This window comes from Acinonyx jubatus, chromosome D3 (assembly GCF_027475565.1).
Source record: "Acinonyx jubatus isolate Ajub_Pintada_27869175 chromosome D3, VMU_Ajub_asm_v1.0, whole genome shotgun sequence".
Lineage (NCBI taxonomy): Eukaryota > Metazoa > Chordata > Mammalia > Carnivora > Felidae > Acinonyx > Acinonyx jubatus.
This window is the reverse complement of record NC_069392.1, coordinates 26,047,570-26,069,133: the sequence shown is the minus strand read 5'-3', so window position 1 is coordinate 26,069,133 and position 21,564 is coordinate 26,047,570. Positions and strand designations below refer to the sequence as shown.

The 21,564-nt window shown below is 50.9% G+C and overlaps 1 protein-coding gene across 5 annotated transcripts in view; it reads left to right on the top strand.

The window, feature by feature from the left end:
- The window catches only part of GRK3 (G protein-coupled receptor kinase 3), a 130,848-nt gene extending 114,359 nt beyond the window's left edge, over positions 1 to 16,489 (top strand). For all 5 annotated transcript variants that reach the window (XM_053206506.1, XM_053206505.1, XM_053206507.1 and 2 more), the window contains 6 exons: positions 1,644 to 1,710; positions 2,738 to 2,833; positions 4,503 to 4,665; positions 7,390 to 7,526; positions 9,972 to 10,085; positions 11,303 to 16,489. In XM_053206506.1, coding sequence (XP_053062481.1) covers positions 1,644 to 1,710; positions 2,738 to 2,833; positions 4,503 to 4,665; positions 7,390 to 7,526; positions 9,972 to 10,085; positions 11,303 to 11,464 — 739 coding nt within the window. In that variant the 3' untranslated portion in view covers positions 11,465 to 16,489. The remainder of the gene's footprint in view (positions 1 to 1,643; positions 1,711 to 2,737; positions 2,834 to 4,502; positions 4,666 to 7,389; positions 7,527 to 9,971; positions 10,086 to 11,302) is intronic.
- Positions 16,490 to 21,564: the final 5,075 nt, after the last annotated feature.

Genomic DNA, 21,564 nt, shown 5'->3' with positions numbered 1-21,564 from the left:
GCTCAGGCCGTGTGCAAGGTAGACACAGCTCAGTCTTCCTGGGGCTTATATTGGGTGGGGGTGAAGGACACTGTGGAAACGATCGAATAAATAGGATGATCCCAGACTGCGAGAAGAGCATGAGTGAGATCAATAAGGCAGTGATGTCGCTGAGACCTCAGCCTTGGGAGGAGGGTGGGGAGGAAGGATCCCCACCGGAACTTTGGACAAATTGCCTTATTGTGCACAATAAGGCTGGTCATGGAGCTCCGTTATCATTCATTATGTCCGCCACTGAGAGTCCCATGGAATCAAGCTTCCCCGATGCACAAAAGCAAGGAGGCTGGGGAGCCAGGAGAGGGAGGTCAAGAGCCAGTCAGAGAGGCGGGGGGCTCAGGCAGGTCCTGCACACCGCATCCCCGAACTTTTGCTGTGAGTACAACAAGAAAGCCTCCGGAGAGTCTCGGGCAGGGGCGTGGGGAGATTGTTTGAATGAAAAGGTGATTTGGGGGCTGCAGGGTAGAGTTGGGGTTGCAGGCTGCGTGGTCTGAGTGCCGGCTGGGGCAGGGGACAGTTAGAGCCATTCAGGGAGCAGGGCGGGGGCCAGATGGTGGCAGTTGGGGCATTTAGCATCCCCTCCATGATCAAAGACCCCACCACCCCCACTGGGAATCGATTGTCTTGAGGATCGGGGGCAGTAAGAAGTACCTCGCCCATGACTTGGCGAGGGCTGGGCCGTGGAGTGAGGGGGAGGTGGGGCGTCGGGGGTGATCCGGCTCATTGGCCTGAGACAAGTTGTGAGAGGAAGTCGGTTCTACCGACCTTTCGCCCCATCGAGTGGTCATGCCAAGTAGCCAAGTAGGCACCGGGTGGGTGGGCGTCCCGGTGTGCAGGACAAGGTCAGAGCTGAGGACACAGATTGGAGAGCTGTCTGCAGGTTCGGGGCACTTGAAGGCCCCAGCAGGGTGAGGTCACTCAAGGAGTGAGAGCAGAGGAAGGGGACCGAGAGCCAGCCCTGGGGACTCTGCCAAGGGACAGGGCTGAGGGGCACCCTGGGCAGAGCTGGGGCGAGAGCCCCAGTGGGGCACAGGGGCTGTGTGTATGTTTCCCCCACATAGGCTTTCCTCATGGGATATGGCCCCTTTTCTTCTGCATAGACTGAGCTTTAACGGTGATCTCTGGGCAAGCCTGTTTCTTCAGTTTATGAGGAGGTTTGGCGTGCACTATGTTCCTAGATTTCTAGTTTGCTTCTAAATTAGTATCTGGTGCCTCATATGCCTGCCGTTTGATCTAAGATGCCTCATAGACATTTGCTGTAAACCTCCTCAGTGTGAAGATCTCTGATGTTAATTCTTACTTGAATCGGTTCTCATGATGACAGAATCCCATGTATTTGTACATCCGTGACAACTCCTAGGTTCTCTTAAACTGAAATGCACATCCTCAGTCAATTACCATACGGGATAAGCTGCCTGGCCTCCGCATCCAGTATTTCTAAACATCCCGTGTTTCCTGTGTTGCTTTGAAAGAAGCCTATTTTCCTTGCTTACTTAAAGAACTGAAATAGTCATTCCCCCGTGTTCTCGCACTAGGAGACAGTTTTTTGCAAAAATATTCCTTAGGTTTGCAAAGGCACGCTCACCACTGATGTGTTTCTTCCACAGGGCACAGGAAGTAAAGGAACACGGCTTTTTCAAAGGCATCGACTGGCAGCATGTCTACTTACAGAAGGTACTCTGTCTGGGACCCCACGCTGGGCACCGCCACCCCCATGTTCCCCACTTCCTGGGTCCATCCCCCAGGGTCCCGCCCCAGCCTCCCACGGCCGCCGGGTCATTCTCGCTGCCATCCAGCCGACTCCCTTGGGGCCCGCTTCTCCCCTGGTTTCCCTAGCTTCAACGTTGTGAAAATATCTGCAGTATAAATTAACAGATGCTGAACTGCAGTTGTTATCTGATGAATTCAAATGTCCAAATAACTGAGACGCTTTCAGCTTTCGCTCGTCTTTTTGACTTCCTGTCTCGATCCGTGACTGTGTCTTCACATAACACCTATCGAGGGACGACGAGAAAAGCTGGTCGCAAATTTACACCTGCTTTCTAGCCCAGCACCACTCAACTTTTAAGGATCAGTGTGACTGGATGTAGCATAACTCCCTCCCCTTAATTTGGAGATATTTTTATATTCCCATTGGTTCGGGAAACCACCCCCAAATTAAGGTGTTTTTTTTTTTTAAATGTTTATCAGCTTCAGATTCGTTTTTGCATGATCTCAAACAGTCCAACCATGGAGGGCTGACGCTCTGTTAGGCCCGCCTGATGTGAGTGAAGGAGTGAGCTCTGGCATAGCTGGCATTGGCCTCCAGACGTCTGTGGGTGTGGAGCCCTGCTCCTGGCCCCCAGCGAGCGGAATGTGGTGCCGCGTTGTCTGAGAGATCATGTTTTCCCAAAGTTCAGCTGGCGGCATGTGCAGTCTTGAGACATCATTGTATTCAGCGATGCTTTAAGACCTTGGACATGAATCTCCCCCCGCCCCCCCGCCTTCAGTTTCTCTCAAACCTGGGGTCTTCTCTTAGGGATGTTCCACGCAAAGCTCCTCTGTGACATATGTGTTGTGACGGGAATGAGCTCGGCTGGAGTGTCCACAGAATTCAGCCTATTGGTATCCTGCACCACGTTCTCACTGTAGAACGATAACGTGGGTCGAACAGGCCGTCAGGTGATCTGATAACTGAAACCTTCCTGTTTGGATCTTCCAGTACCCTCCACCCTTGATTCCTCCCCGGGGAGAAGTCAACGCTGCCGATGCCTTTGACATTGGCTCATTTGATGAAGACGACACCAAAGGCATCAAGGTACACTTGTGACGTTCGCCTGCAGGTGCTTTGAAGGGTGGGGAGATTTTCGTCGGCAGTCAGACGGGGTGGCTGTCTTCGTATCGGCTGGCTCTGGGATGTTACCAGTGAACGTCCACACATTTGAAGGATGTAGCCTTCAAGGAGCTACATTAGAAACTATGAAAGCTCTCCCCTGGCTAATCGTTTTGTTCGATAAGCTGCACGATGGTCAGTCTCTTACAGATTTGGAGATACTTGCAATTGAACTAGAACTCGCACGTACGTGAAGCAGAGAAAAACAACTGTGTGATAGCAAAGACACTTTGCCTGGCGCTGGAGAGCCAGCCATCTTAATCCTTTTAAGTATTCAGATCTCCGTGCATCAGGATGAAAAGAGCACACAGCCTGAGCCGTTTTGCATTTGTCAATCAAAAGTGGAATAATCACTGTGGTGGCTTTTTTTTTTTTACATAATCCTCTGCATTTTTCAAACTTTTGTTCATATCATTATGCCTCTCAGTAGACAAGGCATAATTACAGATGGTGAGTCATGGGAGAAAATCATCCTTTTCAGGGTGCTAAGTCAGAGCATATCACCACATGTCGGCTCATGTCTGCCCCCACCTCCCCAGCTTCCCCCAGGACCTCCCCATCTCAGCTCAGCTGCCTCATTATACCCTGGTTGTGCAAGCTCCCCCCTCACTTTTCCTACCAAGCAGCTCCCCCCACCCCCCGTCCCCCGTAGCAGGCCTCAGCCCTGCAAGCACACGCACCTGTGAGGAGCTGTAGCTAGGGACACGCAGAACTGGAGCCAGTGGGGCACGGGGACAGAGTGGCAGATAAGTGGCTGGAGGATGGTGGGAAGGTTGCTGGGGAGAGGAGGGAAACCGGAGACCGAGGGCACTGGGACCAAGGAGTGGCAGCCGGTCGCAGCTGGCTGTGTCGGGAAGGAGGGGCGGTCAGGACCAGCTTCCCGGGAAGGGGAGCTTGGGTGAAGGGGAAGCCGAGAGGGCCCAGGCCACTTCTGTGGTCTGGTGCGGTGGCCGCCCTGGGGGACCGCGGTGCAACCAGTACCCAGACGCGTGCCCCACCAGGCGGCGTCTGCAGCCTGGATGGATGTTCAAGTCAGAGGCTTAAGTACCGCCTCACGGCCAGGCTTGGGGCAACAGGGTCCTTTAAAAGGATTACTGCCGTCACAATAGAGTTTTGCCACCATCACATGTACTACCGGCTGTGAAAGAGTGCCAAAAATAAGACGGCTATGATGTGGCAGCCCAGAGACATTTTTGGGGTTAAAAAGGGATCCTCATACTTTACGTTTTGTAAACCATAATCGAGGCTCTGGAGTCCCGCAGACCGGGCTCACATCCGCACTTACCAGCTGAGTGACTTTGGGCCATTCAGGCAACTTTCCGCGCCTCGCTTTTGTCCCCTGTGACTGGTTTGGACGCCCGGGTTTCCCTGAGGTAGCCTCTCCAAGCCTCCCGACAGGTAGTCCGTGCCTAAACTAGGAGCTCCGATCAGTGTGGTTTTCGTGCTTCGTGGCCAAGAGCTGAGGACGATGTCGCTCGGGATGAGCAGGGGCGTGTGGCCAGTTGACTTCCCACGCACAGATAGGATACTTCTGAATCTGTTGCCTTGCTAAGGATGTTAAATCGTACCTGTCTTGATTTCTTAAAATAATAAGCTTCTTGATTGCGACCAAGATCTCTACAAGAACTTCCCCTTGGTGATCTCCGAGCGCTGGCAGCTGGAAGTAGCAGAAACCGTTTATGAAGCAGTAAATGCAGACACGGATAAAATCGAGGCCAGGAAGAGAGCTAAAAATAAGCAGCTTGGACACGAAGAAGGTAAAATAATCAGCGTGGCTCAAAGTATTTCCAATGCGATGAATTTCTTAAAATTTCTTGTAAAGCTGAAAAAGTATTTGGGTCATAAAGTACTTTCCAGGGGTGGCGGGGGGTGGGGGGGAGGGGGGTGGGTGCCATAAATAGTTCTATGTGGCTTGGAAAAGTGCAGTATAATATTTCAAAGCCTTTAGTCAACGTATAAATAAAGACGGCCAGCATCATTGTGTCAGTGAGTCCTCTGATCTTGGAGCCTTGAGGGCAAGCTGACAAGTGTCTTCCTTGAAAACTCGTCCGGTGTCAGGAGCAGGCCCGGCTTCATGGGAGTGTGACCTGGGCCACCTCAGAGGGCACCCCACTGGGCTGAACACTCTGTGGCCACCGTCTTGGCATCCTTAATAATTTTTGAGCAAAGGGCCTACGTTTCCGTTTCTCAAAGTATGTGGGTTCGGGTGGGGAACTTGGCACACATATCACTTGTCAAGAGATATCAGTGGATATAATTACAGTTATCTTACAAACAGCAATAAAGTTACCAAACTGCCTTTTTAAAAAAAAATTTTTTTTTTACTGTTTATTTTTTATTTTTGAGACAGAGACAGAGCATGAACAGGGGAGGGGCAGAGAGAGAGAGGGAGACACAGACTCCGAAGTGGGCTCCAGGCTCTGAGCTGTCGGCACAGAGCCCGACGCGGGGCTCGAACCCACGAACTGTGAGATCATGACCTGAGCCGAAGTCGGACGCTTAACTGAGCCACCCCGGCGCCCCACCAAAGCGCCTTTTTATTTACAATATTTGAGTGTCCGATGGGGGATATCCAGAGTTGCATGCACGACACCAAGTATCAAACCAATCAGCCGTTCTTAATTCAGCGAACGTGGGCGCTCTTGCTTTTCCGCGGACTTTATGAATTTTGGATGTCTGAATCTGTTGTGGTTGATGGGGATGACATCATTTCGCTTTAGCTCCGGGCAAAGACTGTCTCTGAGGCTGACGTTATATGACAGGAACGACCGGAACCAATTTCATTCTGTTCTCAGTTGCTTGAAGGGGGGCATCTTGATCCAGGCTCATTCGTCCCGTTGACAATTTGCCAGTAGCATCCACCACCTGCTCAGAAAAGCATGCCCGAGCCTGGATGAATCCCTCCCTACGTAAAAGCCACCTGAGTACACGCCACGGGAGCAGTAGAGCCCCGTAACTGTGCTCCCCTCCGTCCTCCAGGGAGGCAGGCTTCATCTCTAAGCTGCTCCTTAGCACGTGCGTCCATTGACATCACTCTGGACTCTTTGCTGTAGCAAATTAAAAAAAAAATTTTTTTAACGTTTATATAGATTTTAAGAGACGGAGAGACAGAGTGTGAGTGGGGAAGGGGCAGAGAGAGAGAGGGAGATACAGAATCCGAAACAGGTTCCAGGTTCCGAGCTGTCAGCACAGAGCCCGATGCGGGGCTCGAACCCACCAGCCGTGAGATCCTGACCTGTGAGATCCTGACCTGAGCCGAGTCGGACACTTAACCGACTGAGCCACCCAGGCGCCCCTGCTGTAGCAAATTTTACACGGCAGGTCACATCCATGGTGATTTGCTCCCGGGAAGGCCATGATGTCACTAGGATCTTGACAGAGTGGACCCAGACAAAGCGGACCTAAATAACCTTGCCCAAGTGTCTCGCTGTAGCGAGAGCTGCAATCAGAGCATCTAGCAGATTAGCGAATTTACCCTCATATACCAGTGATTGATGTGGGCATCGCTGGATCTTGGTTGAAGATCTCCAGAGTCACCGTACAGAGCAGTACAGTCTAGGCTTAGGTCTCTGAAGTCGACCTGTGAGGCTTCCACCATCGATATACTTTCGCAGTGCAAACAGTTTTCCATTAAAATGACAACTCCAGGGAGCCCCCCCGATCCCCTCGTCCCCTCCCTCCTTGGTTCTTTTCCCTCCTGCGTGCGGCGCTATGTGGGTATTACTTACCTGTTCATCCTCGGGGTCTCCTGTGAGGACCATAGCTCCCTGAGGCCAGGAGTTCTGTCTCCTGTGGCACCCAGCGTGCCCAGAACAGGCGTTCCCTTCGTAGCTGTGGAAGGAATAGGAAAAAGAGCGGGTGAACGTTAGCCCAGTCACGAAAGCCTTTAAAGAGTCAAAGCCAGCCACTTAAAACGAACCTTTAAACAAAGAGCAAAAGACAGTATCTCATTCTAACAGTGCGATCAGGACTCAGCATGAGTGTGAGTTGGTCTGTCTGCCTAACCATGTACTTGGGGCATAAATACAACCTTAAGGAGTAAGCAGTTTTGATCCTCGTGTTACCTCGGCTGCTTGGTAAGTTCCTTATTATTATTCACAGGATTGAAGGGAGAACCCCGGGCCCACGTAAAGGCAGAGGTACTTGGGGCAGCGCTCGAATTGAACTCCTCTCTACTCTCCCATTCTTGCTGTCACGCGTAATGAAAGAATAGTTTGGGAACAAACCTCTGTCCTCTCTGAGCAGTCAGGGAACATCACAGACGAATCCGAATATTGAGGAACAGCCACTTAGGACGTCAGCAGAGAGCCAGAGACCCGTCCTTGCGATCCCGAGATAATGGTTTACGGGACATGTTTCCACTCATAGAAACTTGACTTTTCCAAAGAGTGTGTCATTCTTCTGTTGTTGTTGTTTCTGAGAATAACACGGACGATCTGTTTCGGAGCCCATTTAATTCGTGGCTATTTTATATTCCTTAGATTACGCTCTGGGAAAAGACTGCATCATGCACGGCTACATGCTAAAACTGGGGAACCCGTTCCTGACTCAGTGGCAGCGTCGCTATTTTTACCTCTTTCCAAACAGACTTGAATGGAGAGGAGAGGGAGAGTCCCGGGTGAGTCTCAAGTGCCGTCACCAGCACGTGCTTCCAGCGTCCCGAGTGCCACATGGCTCTCGTGTCGCAGGGAATACGCCACGAAGCTCCGCGTCACTGTTTTAACCTGCCCACGTGAGATTTTGGTGTTCAGACTTTAGCTTTTAACCTTCGAGTCAAGGAAGGATTTTGTAACATCTGAAAATAGAACGTGAGAGCTCAAAACAGCCAGGTTTGAAGAAGGGCTAGAGAGCAGTCAGATAGGTCAAAAAAGACGGGGGGAAAAGAAATCTCGGACCTTGGAGTCAGACGGAGGCACTTAAATCCAGAGCTCAGAGAAGAAGGTCCAGCGCCCATGACACAGCCCAACAGTTGTGGGTCTGCCTGTACCCAGTCTCCCCTCCACGGGGCCTCCCCTCGTCAGGCCCAAATGCAGCGAGCCGGCCCAAATGCAGCGAGCCGGGATGCTGGGCGCAGAGGTGAGGTCGCCCAGCCACACTTCCTCCGGTGTCCGTTTTGTTGGAAAATTCTAAGTGACTTCCATTCCGTAAGCAAGAAGATACCCTCGGGTCGTTTCGAGGGCTCATGTTTGTGAACAAGGTAGAAAGAACTTTCTGATCCCCACTGTCCCTTTAAGCAAGGCAGGCAGCATTTATTAAGTGCCTACTGTGTGAGGAGCGGAGGGCTTGTCCGGAGTTGGCAGCCCAGGCGTAAGGGACACTTCTGCTCTCGGGGAGGGAGTGGCTCGGCTTCTGGGGCCAAGGAAGCAGGACGGGGGTCCCACGTATAGTCGATGTGTTGTATGTGTCCGAAAACTGCCCATCAGTTGTCCAGTGGTGAGAAGTACAGAAAAGAGTGACCTCTAATCTTGTTTGTTGGACTTTTTTAAATCCCTGTGGGTAAAGTGGCTGCTGAATTATGAGTGATTGCTGTCGAACATCACATCCCGTTCAAATGCACAAGACCTTCTCACCATTACCAGTGCCAGGGGGCTGTCTTCCAAAGCTAATACATCTGGGCCATGAAGTACTAAGTCTCTGGGGGTCCTGAATTATAACTCAGGTGCTGGTATTACATAATATGTATTATGTTATATAATATTATACTATAGATATGTGTTACATATAGTATACGTATTTCACAAATCTATAAATTCAGCACCCAAGCTATCTATAATTCATGTATATTAGTACTACATAATCTTTCCAGATAATGAGTGGCCCTGGGCATATGACGTATTTACAGTTAACCCTTAAACGATGGGGGGTTGGGGTCAGGGCTGTTGGCCCATCATACAGTCAACAACCCACGTATAACTTTTGACTTCCCCCAAAGACCTAACTACTAATAGCCTGCTGTTGACCAGAAGGCTTACCGATAACGTAAACAGCTGATTAACACAAAATTTGCCTGTTATGTGTCTTACATGCTGTATTCTTAAAATAGAGACAGCGAGAAGAAACAAAACGTTATTAAGAAAATCATGAGAGAAAATGCATTTACAGACCTGTCCTGCATTTCCTGGGGAAAAAAAAAAAAAAAAAAAAAAAGAAACCATATCCGCGCGGAAGTGGACCCACACGGTTCAAACCCGTGTTGTCCCAGGGTCAACTGAATTCTGCTATCTACCGGGCAGTCTCTGTGGCGCACACTGAAAGGAAATTGTCTCACTTTTCAGGATATTTGAAAACTTTAAGAAAAAAAATCTTCCTTTTTTTAAACACACGGGATTCAGTAAGTTAGCTTGCTTTCAAGAGAGTCAATGTGTAGCATGCTGTTTGAGAGCTGTCTAGGTGTATGTGGATGGATGGGTTCATAGGTGTAAATCAGGTAATATGAAACGTGAGCCTCCACGATGGTGCTTTTCATTTAGGATTCCTGGAGTATTTATCCAAAAAAACATAAAACGGTCAGGTACTCATGACACAATAGCAGTCACCTTAGGCCATCCTCTTATACACCTGGCGTGACCATCTTTTAAGGATGTCACCTGGATTTATTACATCATTTTGATATTTGCAAAAAATCATTAGCTTACAAGCCAACATTGCTAGACCTTCCCTGGGCTGCCGTGTCAAAAACAGCCTCGCCCCATTTGCTCACGTAAGTCACACGGTGCTTCATTGTCTGCTGACAGCCTGGTCGGTAGAATTCAGATGGGTGTGCGACACAGCGAGGGTACGTGTGAGTCACGGCCACTCAGAAATCAATTCTGTGTGAGAGTTATCGAGACGTTCCTTTCTTTGCCGTTTCCTGCGAGATGCCGTAGTTTAAATTTTGTGCGTGTTTCTTTGTAGCCATTCCCCCTCGCTTCTAGAATATCCTCAAAGAAAGAAAAAGACTGATTTTTTTTTTTTTTACTTTTTCTTCTGAGCTGATAGTTTTCCATATTATTTATCAATTGAATGGAAGAAGTTGGGAAATAGTGTGAAGTAATTTGTCATTTTTTTTTTTTTTTATGGCTAGCAAAATTTACTGACGATGGAACAGATTCTGTCTGTGGAAGAAACTCAGATTAAAGACAAGAAATGCATTTTGTTGAGGATAAAAGGAGGGAAGCAATTTGTCTTGCAATGTGAGGTGAGCTTTTTTTTTTTTTTTAAAACGTGTCCCTTAGGTGCAAGTTTGGGCAGCTATACATATGTCCAGCAAAGATGGCTGCCTGGGTATGAAACCTCTGCTTAAATCCATGCTTTATCACTTACTTAGCAGGAAAGCCCCGGGGTACCAGGAGCTCAGCAAATTAACAGTTACCGTCAAAGATGTGAAAGTCAAAAAATGGCAGGAGGGGAAGACCGTGGAGTAATTGGATTGCCCTATCTGAAAACTGTCCACTGTTTACTAGGGGTCTATTTGTCATCGAGTCTCCCAGTTCTTTTTTTTTTAAGTTTATTTATTTATTTTGAAAGAGAGAGGATGAGCAGGGGAGAGGCAGAGAGAGAAGGAGAAAGAGAGGGAGAGAAAGAGAGAGAGAGAATCCCAAGCAGGCTCAGCCTTGTCAGTGCAGAGCCCCGTGTGGGGCTCGAACTCACAAACCATGAGTTCCTGACCGGAGCTCAAGTCAGACACTCAACTGACTGAGCCACCCAGGCGCCCCTGGTCTCCAGGTTCTCATCTTTCAGCATGTTTGAGACTGAGGCTTGGATGTTTAATCAAACACAAGGTACCAAAGTGACTCCTCTAAGGGGGAATGCCATCTTTCTCGCTCCAGAGTTCTACCGTGGCCCAAATTTAATTCCTCTGAGGTGCTGGTGTGTGTGTGCGCGTGTGTGTGTGCATGCGTAGGTGCGGGTGGGGGGTGGGGGTATACGGTATGTGTGTAGGCGTGGGGGGGGTGTCTTGGGTGTGGAGGGCGGTGGGGTGTGCGCGGGTGGGTGCGGGGGGCGGTGTGTGCGCAAGAGCATGTTTAGAGAGAGAAACCGGCAGTAGATGCCCAGGCCGTGTGTTGAGTAACTTCACCGCCACAGGGCCCGCGTGAAGGTGCTGGTTAATCTGTCAGAGCTCCCCCTCAGGTATTATTTTACAGACTTGAGTTTAGAAATCAGAAATCGGAGGTCACGTCTGAGCAGATCACCGGCGGTGCTTCAGGGTGGGGATCGGGAGGGGCGCCCGAGGGGCTTCGCCGGCCTGGCCCTGCTTCCCGCGGGAGGCCCCGGAGGAGGCCGCCCGTGTGGCCCGCAGTGATGCAGGCCGCCGCGGGCCGGAGAGCAGCGCGTCACTGTCGTTGCCAGAGGCACCCCGGCTGTCGGCAGGACGGGCCAGCCCGTGGCAACTTCTCCCTTTGTGTCTCCGTGCAGAGCGACCCCGAGTTTGTGCAGTGGAAGAAGGAGCTGACCGAGACGTTTATGGAGGCCCAGCGGCTGTTGAGACGCGCCCCCAAGTTCCTCAACAAGTCCCGCTCCAGCGTGGTTGAGCTGTCCAAGCCTCCCCTCTGTCACAGGAACAGCAATGGCCTCTGACACCCAGGGCAGGAGGGTCCTGGGAAGACAGGGCCACAAGGAAGCCCGTGCCGAGGGTTTTCAGCCCTTGAGATGGAGCCTTTTGGAGAAGGCCGGGGGTCGGAGGTTCGGTCCCCGTGTCCCTAGGGCCCCTCCATGGCCGGGAGGACCCAGGACGCTGAAGTGCTCCCAGTAGGAGCGCTGACCGCTGTCGGCATGGGGCCGGCCAACCCCCCCCTACACACCCCCCTCCCCCCGAGTGCCTCCCTCTGCATCACATCTGTCCATGCTCGAAACTACTGAAGAAACAAGCGAAAGTTCTTTTCCTTCGTCGCGTCCCGGTTTGGGTATCTATGACCTTAGAACTTGGAATGATTCCTGCCCATCCCTTCGATCTGTACGTCTGACCGTCAGACACATCTTGCGCCTGCCAGGACGGAGCGCAGCCCTCTGCCGCATCGGGCACGGATGGCCCGGGCACTGCCTTGTTCCACGTGCCAGTTTCCCCGGTGCCTGGTCCACGCGGCCGAAGGGCAGGACGTGGGCACACCCACCTCTTTGCCCGGGGCTGAAAGCCGAAGATACTTGCCGAGAAGGCTGCACTTGGGCCCCTACCGTGTGTGCGGAACCACGGGTACCAGCCTGCCTCCGACAGGGAACAGAGGGAGTGTGCCCTCAGAGGACGTGGCCGTCGCTCGTCACTGAGGGCGTTCCACAGCGGATCGTGGGAAGGCCTGGCGGGCTGTGAAGGCGAGGCCGTGGGGTTTTGGCTTCCGGGGCAACAGCGGTTTCTCAGACATCTTCAAATAAACACATAGCACTTTCACATGTCTGGGTGCACACGGCTGCTGGGGGGGCGAGTCTGTCTAGGGTTCCGACAGTAAGTGGTTCCAGGACCCGCTCGTTCTGGTTCCTTCTGCCTGCCCTCAGGACACGTATCCATAATGGGTGTGTACAGGAAGGGAAGAATCGCTCCGTTTCACGTCGTAGCATAACTTACAGTGAATTTCATTGACTAAAGGATGCTGAAGAATGAATGTGTCCAGATGGGCTAACCGCATCTGTTGACTTTCCTGTCGACCTTGGCCTGTCGTTAGTGAGTAGTACTTGCCCCCCCCGGGTGGGTCGCCCCGCGCCCGACACAGCAGGGGAGCGGAAAGGCCCTTCCCCTGATCCCGGAGGCATCTTGTCATCTCCCCCCACCCCCGGCTTGCTCTCCCGCCACGCGCCCTGCGCCCTTTTCACGCCCCAAATAAATGCCGGGCTGTAAGAAGCGGTGATTTTCCCAGTGCAGTCCTCCCTCTCATCAGACTAAAAATAGTAACAATAATTTTTTTAAAGTCCACATTTCTGTCTTCTTAGTAGAGTCTCGTTGTATGTTTCTAAGTTTACTAACAATACCAACAACCGATCACAGCTGTCTGCATCCTGCCCTCGATATTTTCAGTGGGTCCAAATCTCTGGGTCCTGTGCTCATTGGGAAAGTCAGTACTTTTTAATGCAATTCTGTTTGGAGAGTTTGGAAGATAATTACAGAACGTGTTTCATTTCATAGGAGTTGCTTTGGAAAAGAAATCTGGAGGTTCCTTACCCATCTCAGCTACCAGTTGGGGTCTACATGAGCATATCCGTTCTACTCCGCTCTTGCCAGTAGAGGAGGAGGGGTGCCCTAGTTACATGCCTTCCCCTGGCATGTTTAAAAGGGAAGACTGACGTTCACATTCCGTTTTCAAAACAAAAACAAAAAAACCCAAAAAACCGCTAGCAACAGAAAAGTAGCTGTTCCTCGCAAAGGGTGAGCGCCTTCCCGACTGTGGTTAATGACAGCTGTCCCTGCTGTCACCAGCCCCGTTGCAGGCTCCCATGCGCTCAGCACGTACAGTTTGCTGCGCCCCGAGTCCCCGCTCGACAGTCAAGGCCCTCGGGCACAGACTCCTCGAGGGGCTGGGCTTAGCGTCTCCCCTTTCAGACCCGAGTGCGTCAGCCACGCCAGTGTGCGGCTGTTTGAAAGATACCTTTTTCGCTCCAGGGTAGAACAGAAGGTTCATCTGCCTTTTAGAAGGAAAACGTGAATTGGGAAATCGCCTGAGAGCCCTTTTGCCTCAACCTTAATTCCCAGTGCTGGGGTCTTGTCTGGCCTGTCTCCTACCTGCACTTGCCCCCGCAGGCGTCCTGACGGGGCCAGTTTCTCCGCTGCCAGACAGAAGACACCTCCGGGACCCTTCTGTGCCAGCGCCTTGTGCCTGCATGGCCTTGAGTGGCCAAAGAAAGCCACTGGTTTATTTCATTATTATTTTTTTTTAATGTTTGTTTATTTTTGCGCACGAAAGAGACGGCACAAGCAGGGGAGGGGCAGAGAGAGAAGGAGACAGAGAATCGGAAGCAGGCTCCAGACTCCCAGCTGTCAGCACAGAGCCCAACGCAGGGCTCGAACTCACGAACCGCGAGATCGTGACCTGAGCCGAAGTCAGATGCCCAACCGACTGAGCCACCCAGGCGCCCCAAGCTGCTGGTTTAGAAGTCTTGGCATACTTGGCTGTTTCCGAAGGTTTTAAGAGTGTCACATCATTCCTAGACGTTTGACCCTTCCTACGTTTGGACCATTCAAAAGGACAGAATTCACACATTTTCTCATTATCCAAGGAGGATAAAGTTGGTAATATTTTTATAAAGTTACAATGTCTTGATTTCATAAAACAAGGGAATGAAAAGGGCAAAGTCTAAAAACAAAGATGATCTTACCTCTAGCTGCTATACAACATGTATGGAATCCATGAAAAACTTGAGTGAGTCCAAGGTTATTTTTTTAAGCCAAAATACTCTCACTGGTGCAATCGCTCCTTCATGGCCTTGGGGGGTCGTGGTTTTTCCTTCTGTCTCATGTGGAAGTAGGAGTTTTCAGCAAAACTTACAGCAATTCGCTGGTTCCGTGCTAATGGAAATGATTGGCCAGTTCACTGATATTACGATTTCAGGATCCGTGGGGAAGAAGGGCCAGCCGTGGAGGACAGCAGCCTTCCAGCTCCAGAAAGACCACAGCGACAACACGCAACCATCTGTTTGAAGCAAGACTGAGCTCGATTGTGATTTGAAATGCGCCACACGGATATCAGAAACCATCGTTTTAAGGCCCTCACTGGCCATTAAAAAATAGCCTTTACCAATTGACAGCTTTAACTACACGAGAAAAGATCGAAGAGTGGTTTTTCTCTGATGATTTAAAAAATTTCATTTGGCACTTGTAGTTGCACCAATTCAATCACAGCATTTGCCTTTTCGACGGAATCGACTTCATGTCAGGAAGAAAACCAGGTTCTCAGAGTTGGACCTCTTTCACGCCATGTAAATCTAGAAAACACACTTTCAAATGCGCTGGCGTTAAGATAAGACTTATCTTGTAAGACTTCATCACACGTGGGTTTTTTTCTCAGTCGTGTTCAGGGAAGTGTTTCTGGGTCATCCAGAGACGCCTGATGAATGACCTCCTCTCCACCCCTAAGGACTGACACGTTTGTGCCCCGAGAGGAGGTGGGGCTTCACTGGAGTCTGGCAGGTGGTGGCTGGGGGGGCTGTGGGCTGGAGGGGTGAGTGGATTGGGCGCCGCCCCCCCAGACAAGGGCAGTGGTAGGAATGGGGCAAAGGAAGGAAGACGTTACCTTGCAGGTCAAAACTCACAACCTTTACACCAAGCACCATGCAAACGCCCGAGTTAAAGCTGGCTGATTCTTTCCCTCCTTGAAACAGGAGTTGAATAGTAATTATGATGAGACACGGCCACTTTATTTTCAGTTATGGAGGCTCTGAACTTATAAATAGGCCATTGGCTTTCCATCAGGACTCTGCACGGCACCCAGAGCTAACACCCTATTTGGCCATGCCTTGCTGCTCCCCAGAGGGCCAGACGCAGGGTCTGGGTGGCTGTCCCCAGGGCCATGTGGCCAGCTGCAGACATTGTCGCACACCCATTGAAGCCACAGGAAGCCTCCCAGAATAATAGCACCGGACTTGCTGTTTAAGCCACGCTCACTCCTGGAGGAGCTTGGATACTGGGTGCCTGGCTGGCTCCGTCGGCAGAGCACGTGACTCTTGATCTCGGGGTTGCAAGTTCGAGCCCCACGTTGGGTTAGAGATTACTTAATAACGATCCATAGAGTGAGCTTTTAATAGTTTGAATTTGAAAACGTTTTTTCCGAAAGATCTAACCTGATTTTCCCTCCCGCGAAAAGTTGCCCCGAGAGATTTGAATTAATGACTTGAATTCATATGAATATGAATTTTTTCTTTTTACCCAGGCTACATTCAAGTAAGTTTTTTCCTGTCGAATTAATGAAAGTTGAACTCTAAAATAATACGATTTCCTCAGGTCGTAATGGACTTTGGATTTCTTTCACTCTCAAAAACTAATAGACCTGCTGTTTTACAGCTGAGGGACAGGGATGCCCCCCCAACCCTGGAAGTGCCCAATGCCCAGACACTCACTGACGTGGCCGGGGAGCACTGACCAATAAATGCGGCACCCCAAATGTTAAATTACCTTTATTTAAACACACACACACACACACACACACACACACCAGAAAATGGATTAACAGTATATGCATTTCATCAAAAACCTACAGGAATAAAAACTGCCTTTTAAGGTTTCAATAACTCAGCATTCTTAGAGGAAACTCTCTTATACCACCATCTCAAAATCATCTCTGAATACTGTTAACTCTGCTCCCATATTTTATTTTGTCCTACTATAAAATGTCTTTCATGTAAGGGTAGGGAATGGAGAAATATTTCTAACCGTGCACTTGTAATTACAAAGGACTTGAAATTTAATTTCTTGTGTCTCAGTTGATTAACATTCCATGCTGTATATATTATATGTGGTTTGTAAGCTAAACACTGGCCATTTTTTAAGTTCTGTTGTTAAATTGTATTTTTCTATGTTTTAAATGATTATGATAGATTTGGCTTTTTCTGGGTAACATAAAGATTGCTAAACTGCATATACAAATATATATATATATATATATATATAAACAGAGTTCTATTTTAGCACAAAAGCATTTTATATTATTTATTGAATCCTTACGTTTGTTTTCCATCGAAGCATTCCTTATTTCTGCTCCTTTTTATTTGTCTGGTTTGTTATTTAAAGAAAAGGCAGTCCTTTCTGTTTCTCATAAGCTAAAGCAGAAATAACGCGCACAGCCACATGGGGCCAACAGCCGTCCCCACTGCCATGGACTGTTTTCAACAAAAGCTTATCGGCTGCTCTGGGCTGAGTAGCGCCTGCGCTTTCTCGACAACATCTGACAGCAAACTTGCCATGAAATACTGCTTTCATCTACCTCTTCAGAAGCCGTCCTGCTCGTTGACAGGTACCCCACACGCTTTGTTCTAGACTGGCTGCATCATAAACAAGTCTCAGTAACACGGTTCGGCGGGATTCCCTTTTGATGTCAGTTCTAAAGCCACGGCCTCGTCCTAGCGAGCGGGGCAGGGAGACGTCCCTTCTGTTCCATCATCGTTCAGCCCAGATCATCATTTCCTGGTCCGATTGTGCAGAATCCCCGCCACCCGTCTCTCCGTCGCCCCGAGATGCGACTGTTGCACCTGACTTACCAAGCACCGAAGGAAAGGTCGGCCCTCGGCACTCGTTACAAATAGCCAGCTGTGTTTGAAAACACCACTTCCGAGGAGTTGCACATTTGAACGTGACTTTCCCCTGCCCCCTCACTGCTTCCACATGGTTTGGAAAACGGGATCATAAAGGCGAACGCCCTCATCTAGGATTAAAACTTTGCGAGAGGTTGTATTTGCAAGGGGTCTTATTTTCGAGCGGACAGACCGGTTGACATGAGCTGGAATGACCGGTCCCTGGGAGAAGGGGTCCCTCCTCACATGCTGACATTTCTCTCTGCCTGTCTTCCTCGCTGGGCAGCCACCAACACGGTAACGTATTTACTGTATTCTTGGCAAAGTGTCACATCCCGAAAGAAAGAAATTCGCTTCCTGTTGTGCGTTGCTCTACAGCCTTATTGTAAATCTAGATACCGTTACCTATAAAATCACCATGTAATTCCCGTGTGATCTCTCTTCCCGTTGATCGTGCCAGTGGAAGTCTGTAGCCCGCCCCCAGTAGACACCTAACTAGTGCACGTTTCAAGTCCTCTCCCACGTGAGATGCTGTTCCACGCCTGCGGCCACCCGCCCTGTGCAAGGCACGTGCAGTCCATTTAATGATCACCGGCTTTGACAGTTACTTTGGAGCAGCTAGGCTGGTTTTCCATGTTGATAAACTGCTTACCTAAAATCTCAATAAAAAGCATCTGTACAAAGATTTCTACTCTGGTGTGCTGTCCTCCCACCCCAACCCCTCTCCCCCACCCCCGATTCAAAACTGCGTTGTTTTTTTTTTTATCAAGCTGCTAAGACGTCAGGAAGTAACTCCTTTTAACGAATCCTGGTTTTGAGAACGATCCACACAGGGGCCGATTTTATAAAGAGGAAGAGGACTGCATTTCTGTGGTTATCTGGAGTGGTGGAGCACTGTCTCCTCCCCACTTAGTCTAGGCTACCCCAGCACTCCCCCCCCCCCGCCGCTTACTCTCAGGGTGACCTTGGAGTCCCTCCCGGAAGTACAGACCCCTTACTCTCCATCCCTGCTCCCACGGAGACGAGCTGAGAGACCCCAGGGTGCCCGTCAGTTTAAACCAAAAATCCAAGGAGGTGGCGTGGCACATCTGCCCGCCTGGGGGCCCACAGGTGGAGGGTAGGCTGGCTGTTTCCTGTCCTTGAGCTGGAAGCACGTTCTGTGTCTTGCCAGTTCAGGAAAGAAGGAAAGTACGATGGACTCGTATAGCCATCTGGTTTCCCCGGAATGTGCTCATGTTTGCCGATTCGAAACCATTTGTCAGAGGAGTTGTGCGGAGGCCCGGCTGTGGAGTGGGTGGTCCGCTCCGTGGGCAGAGGGTGGCACGCAGCCGAGGCCTCGGTCGGATGCGCCCTGTAACGAGGGCCGCTCCCAAGAGCTGCTGGCCCGGCAGGACGGGGTGAGTGCTGGGCCCCCGACTCCCAGCTGGCTGCTCTGGGCCACCTGTTCGCTCTGCGATTTTCTCGTTCCTGAATTATGAGCGTTCGATTAGATGCGCCCAAGGGACCATCCCAACCAAAAACATCCAAGTTTCGACTAAGGGTGAATGTGAGGGGCCGTTTGCAAGCAAACAGGGAGCACCTGCCATGTCCCCCGACTTGTTCCACGTTGTCTCACGGATAATTGCTGCTCTCCCTTCTAAAGCATGCATTCCCAGCACCCCCCACCCCCTCCCTCTTCCCAGTCCTGCCCCGACGTGCAGGGTGTGGACCCCATGGCAGCGCGATGGGCAAGGACAGAAGAAGACAGGAGCCCCGGGCCCTCCCCTTCCTCAGGCACCAGAGGTGGGCACCAGAGGCACCAGAAGAGCGTTTCTCGGACCCAGCAAGTTTGGGGCTGGGTCAGTCTCTGGCGGGGACAGCGGCACGTCCTGGGCACTGTAGGGTGTTGAGCACCACTCAGCCTCTACTCGCTGGATGCCAGTGCCCACACCCCTCCCAAGCCAGTCTGGACAACCCCAGACGTTGCCAAATGTCCCTTGTGGGGGCGAAGCCACCCCCAGTTGAGAACCCCTGGTATAGAAGATGGAAAGTTCTCTGTGCTGGGGACAGAGTTGGGGCAGGGGACTCCACCAAGGGGAAAGGTTGTTGCCAAGGTTACTGGCCAGGACTCTTAACTCCTGGGAGCTCCTGAGGACCGTGAGGTCTGCCATGTGGTGGTTGTGGCCAAATTCATTGTCGTGCCAGGAAATGAGCTGGACAAAGTGGTGTTGGAGGTAATGCCATCCCCAAAGGAGGAGGAGCGGGCGTTACTGTTAAGATTGCGGCAGAGGGGGCTGGTGCTTCCTGGGGCCCAGAACACCCTCTGACACCTGCTGCATTTCCTTCTTGATATCAATGCCTTGGGCAGATTTTTCTAGACTGCAGATCTGATCCATGAGATGCAGTGGGGGCGGGGACACGAAACAGCATGCCAGTGAGCTTCCCGGTCATTTCAGGGTGGAATTTGCCCATGGCCAGTGACTGCAGGGGTGAGTGTGGACGCATTGTGTCCAGGCGTAGCAGCAATGGTGCTGACTGTGGTCATGAGTCGCTCTACCTTGCCAAATATGTCACGGATGACCTTGGCCAAGGGTCTGTAGTGGGTAGCGTCATGTGCTGTCCAGATCGTCCTTCACGGAAGCACTTCTCATCTGGCTGCCCGAAGCCATTTGGGGGGCCTTTGTCACAGCTAGACATCCCCCCCCCATCCTCATTTCTTCTCCATCCTTCCATTGGTATAGGTACCAGAGAACTCGTCAATAAACTTCTGTTCCTTGAATTCTGTCTCAGAGGCAGCTTCCCCCCAAGACAACAGTCTGCAAGGTCAGTCCCGGGTGCGGTGGGAGAAAGCAGGGGCTGAAGTGGGGCGTGGGGGCCTGGATTACCCACTCCCCGGCTGGCCGTGGTCAGAGATGGGAATCGGTGGTCGTAGATGGAACATAGAAAGCCCCTAGTTCAACGAGAGGGGGCTCCGAGAGTGCAAATTTGCAACAGAGGTGAGTTGGGACGGTGTGCCAGTGGAGGGAATACACTGGCCGCTATGTCCTACCAAGCTGCGAAGAGGTCACTGTCTCGAAAAGAGCTGCAGGCGCCAGTTAAATGTCCGGCTCTTGGTCTTGTCTCAGATCATGATCTCACAGTTCGTGGGTTCGAGCCCCGCGTCAGTCTCTGTGCTGGCAGCTCAGAGCCTGCTTGGGATTCTCTGTCCTCTCTCCTTGTCCCTCCCCTGCCTTGGGCTGTCTCTGTCTCACTCAAAATAAATCAATAAACTTAAAACAAAAGAACTGCAACCTTGGAAAGGAACCTCGAGCCTGTGCCCCCAGGAGGATAACACCGATTTACAGAAGACTGATAGTGTGGGAATCTTCTTGGATGTTGCGGCATCGGTCCAAGCTTGTCCCATATCTACCTTGGCGGATTTTGCCAGAGGTGGGGGCGGGGGGATGACTCAGGGCCAGGTTGGTCTCACAAAGCGGGCTGAACGCAGCTTTGTGTGGCTCCACCGGTTCCGTTCACTTTAGTGGGGGGGTGGGGAGCATTTTTACTGAACTGCCCCCTTGTTACATTCATTCCCTGCCCACAAATACAACCTATCATCCCAGGGCCACCTGGGTGGCTCAGCGGGTTAAGCGTCTTGAGTCTTGCTTTCAGCTCAGGTCAGGATCTCACAGTTGGTGAGTTCAAGCCCCATGCCGGGCTTGACGCTTAACCCATGCCTAACCCAAGCCCACCATAAACTGGCGAAGGCTTTGACGAAACACTTACAAAAGCTGATCACAAATAGGGAACCTGAACTTCGTACAGTGCATGTTATCATCACTCCTACAGGGAATCTAACCGTGACCAATGATATGAAAAAAACGTCGTCTTTCAACTATAAGAATTTAATGACCCACCTCCGAAAGTCTCACCCACTCCTTAAAATTATTAATGAATCCGTTATCGACCTCCCCACCCCGCCCAACATCTCAGCATGATGAAACTTTGGCTACTCGTTAGGAGGCTGCCTGAGTCTACAAATCCTAACAGGCCTGTTCCTCGCTAGACGCTGACACATTCACAGCACCTGCCTTCTCACCCGTAACCCACCTTTGCCACGACGTTAACTGTGGCTGCATTACTCGATATACACATGCCAGTGGAGCGTCTGTGTTTTTCCCCTCCTTTATCATCTCAGCGCTAACAGCAGTTCGTCTTTTGTTCTCACAGGAGACAGGATCTAATAACCCCTCTGGAAGCGCATCCGACTGGGACAAAACCCCATTCCACCCGTACTGCACAAAGATATCCTAGGTCTCTTACGCCTTGTTCTAATACGCGGACCACGCAGAGCCTGCTTGGGATTCTCTCTCTCTCCCTCTCTCTCTCCCTCTTCCCTGCTTGTGCTCTCCCTCTCAAAATAAATAAACATTTAAAATACATACGTAACTTATCCCAAACCCCCAGCCGGCTCGCCTGCAGCTCGCTACTGTTTTTGCTTGTCCAGAACTGCA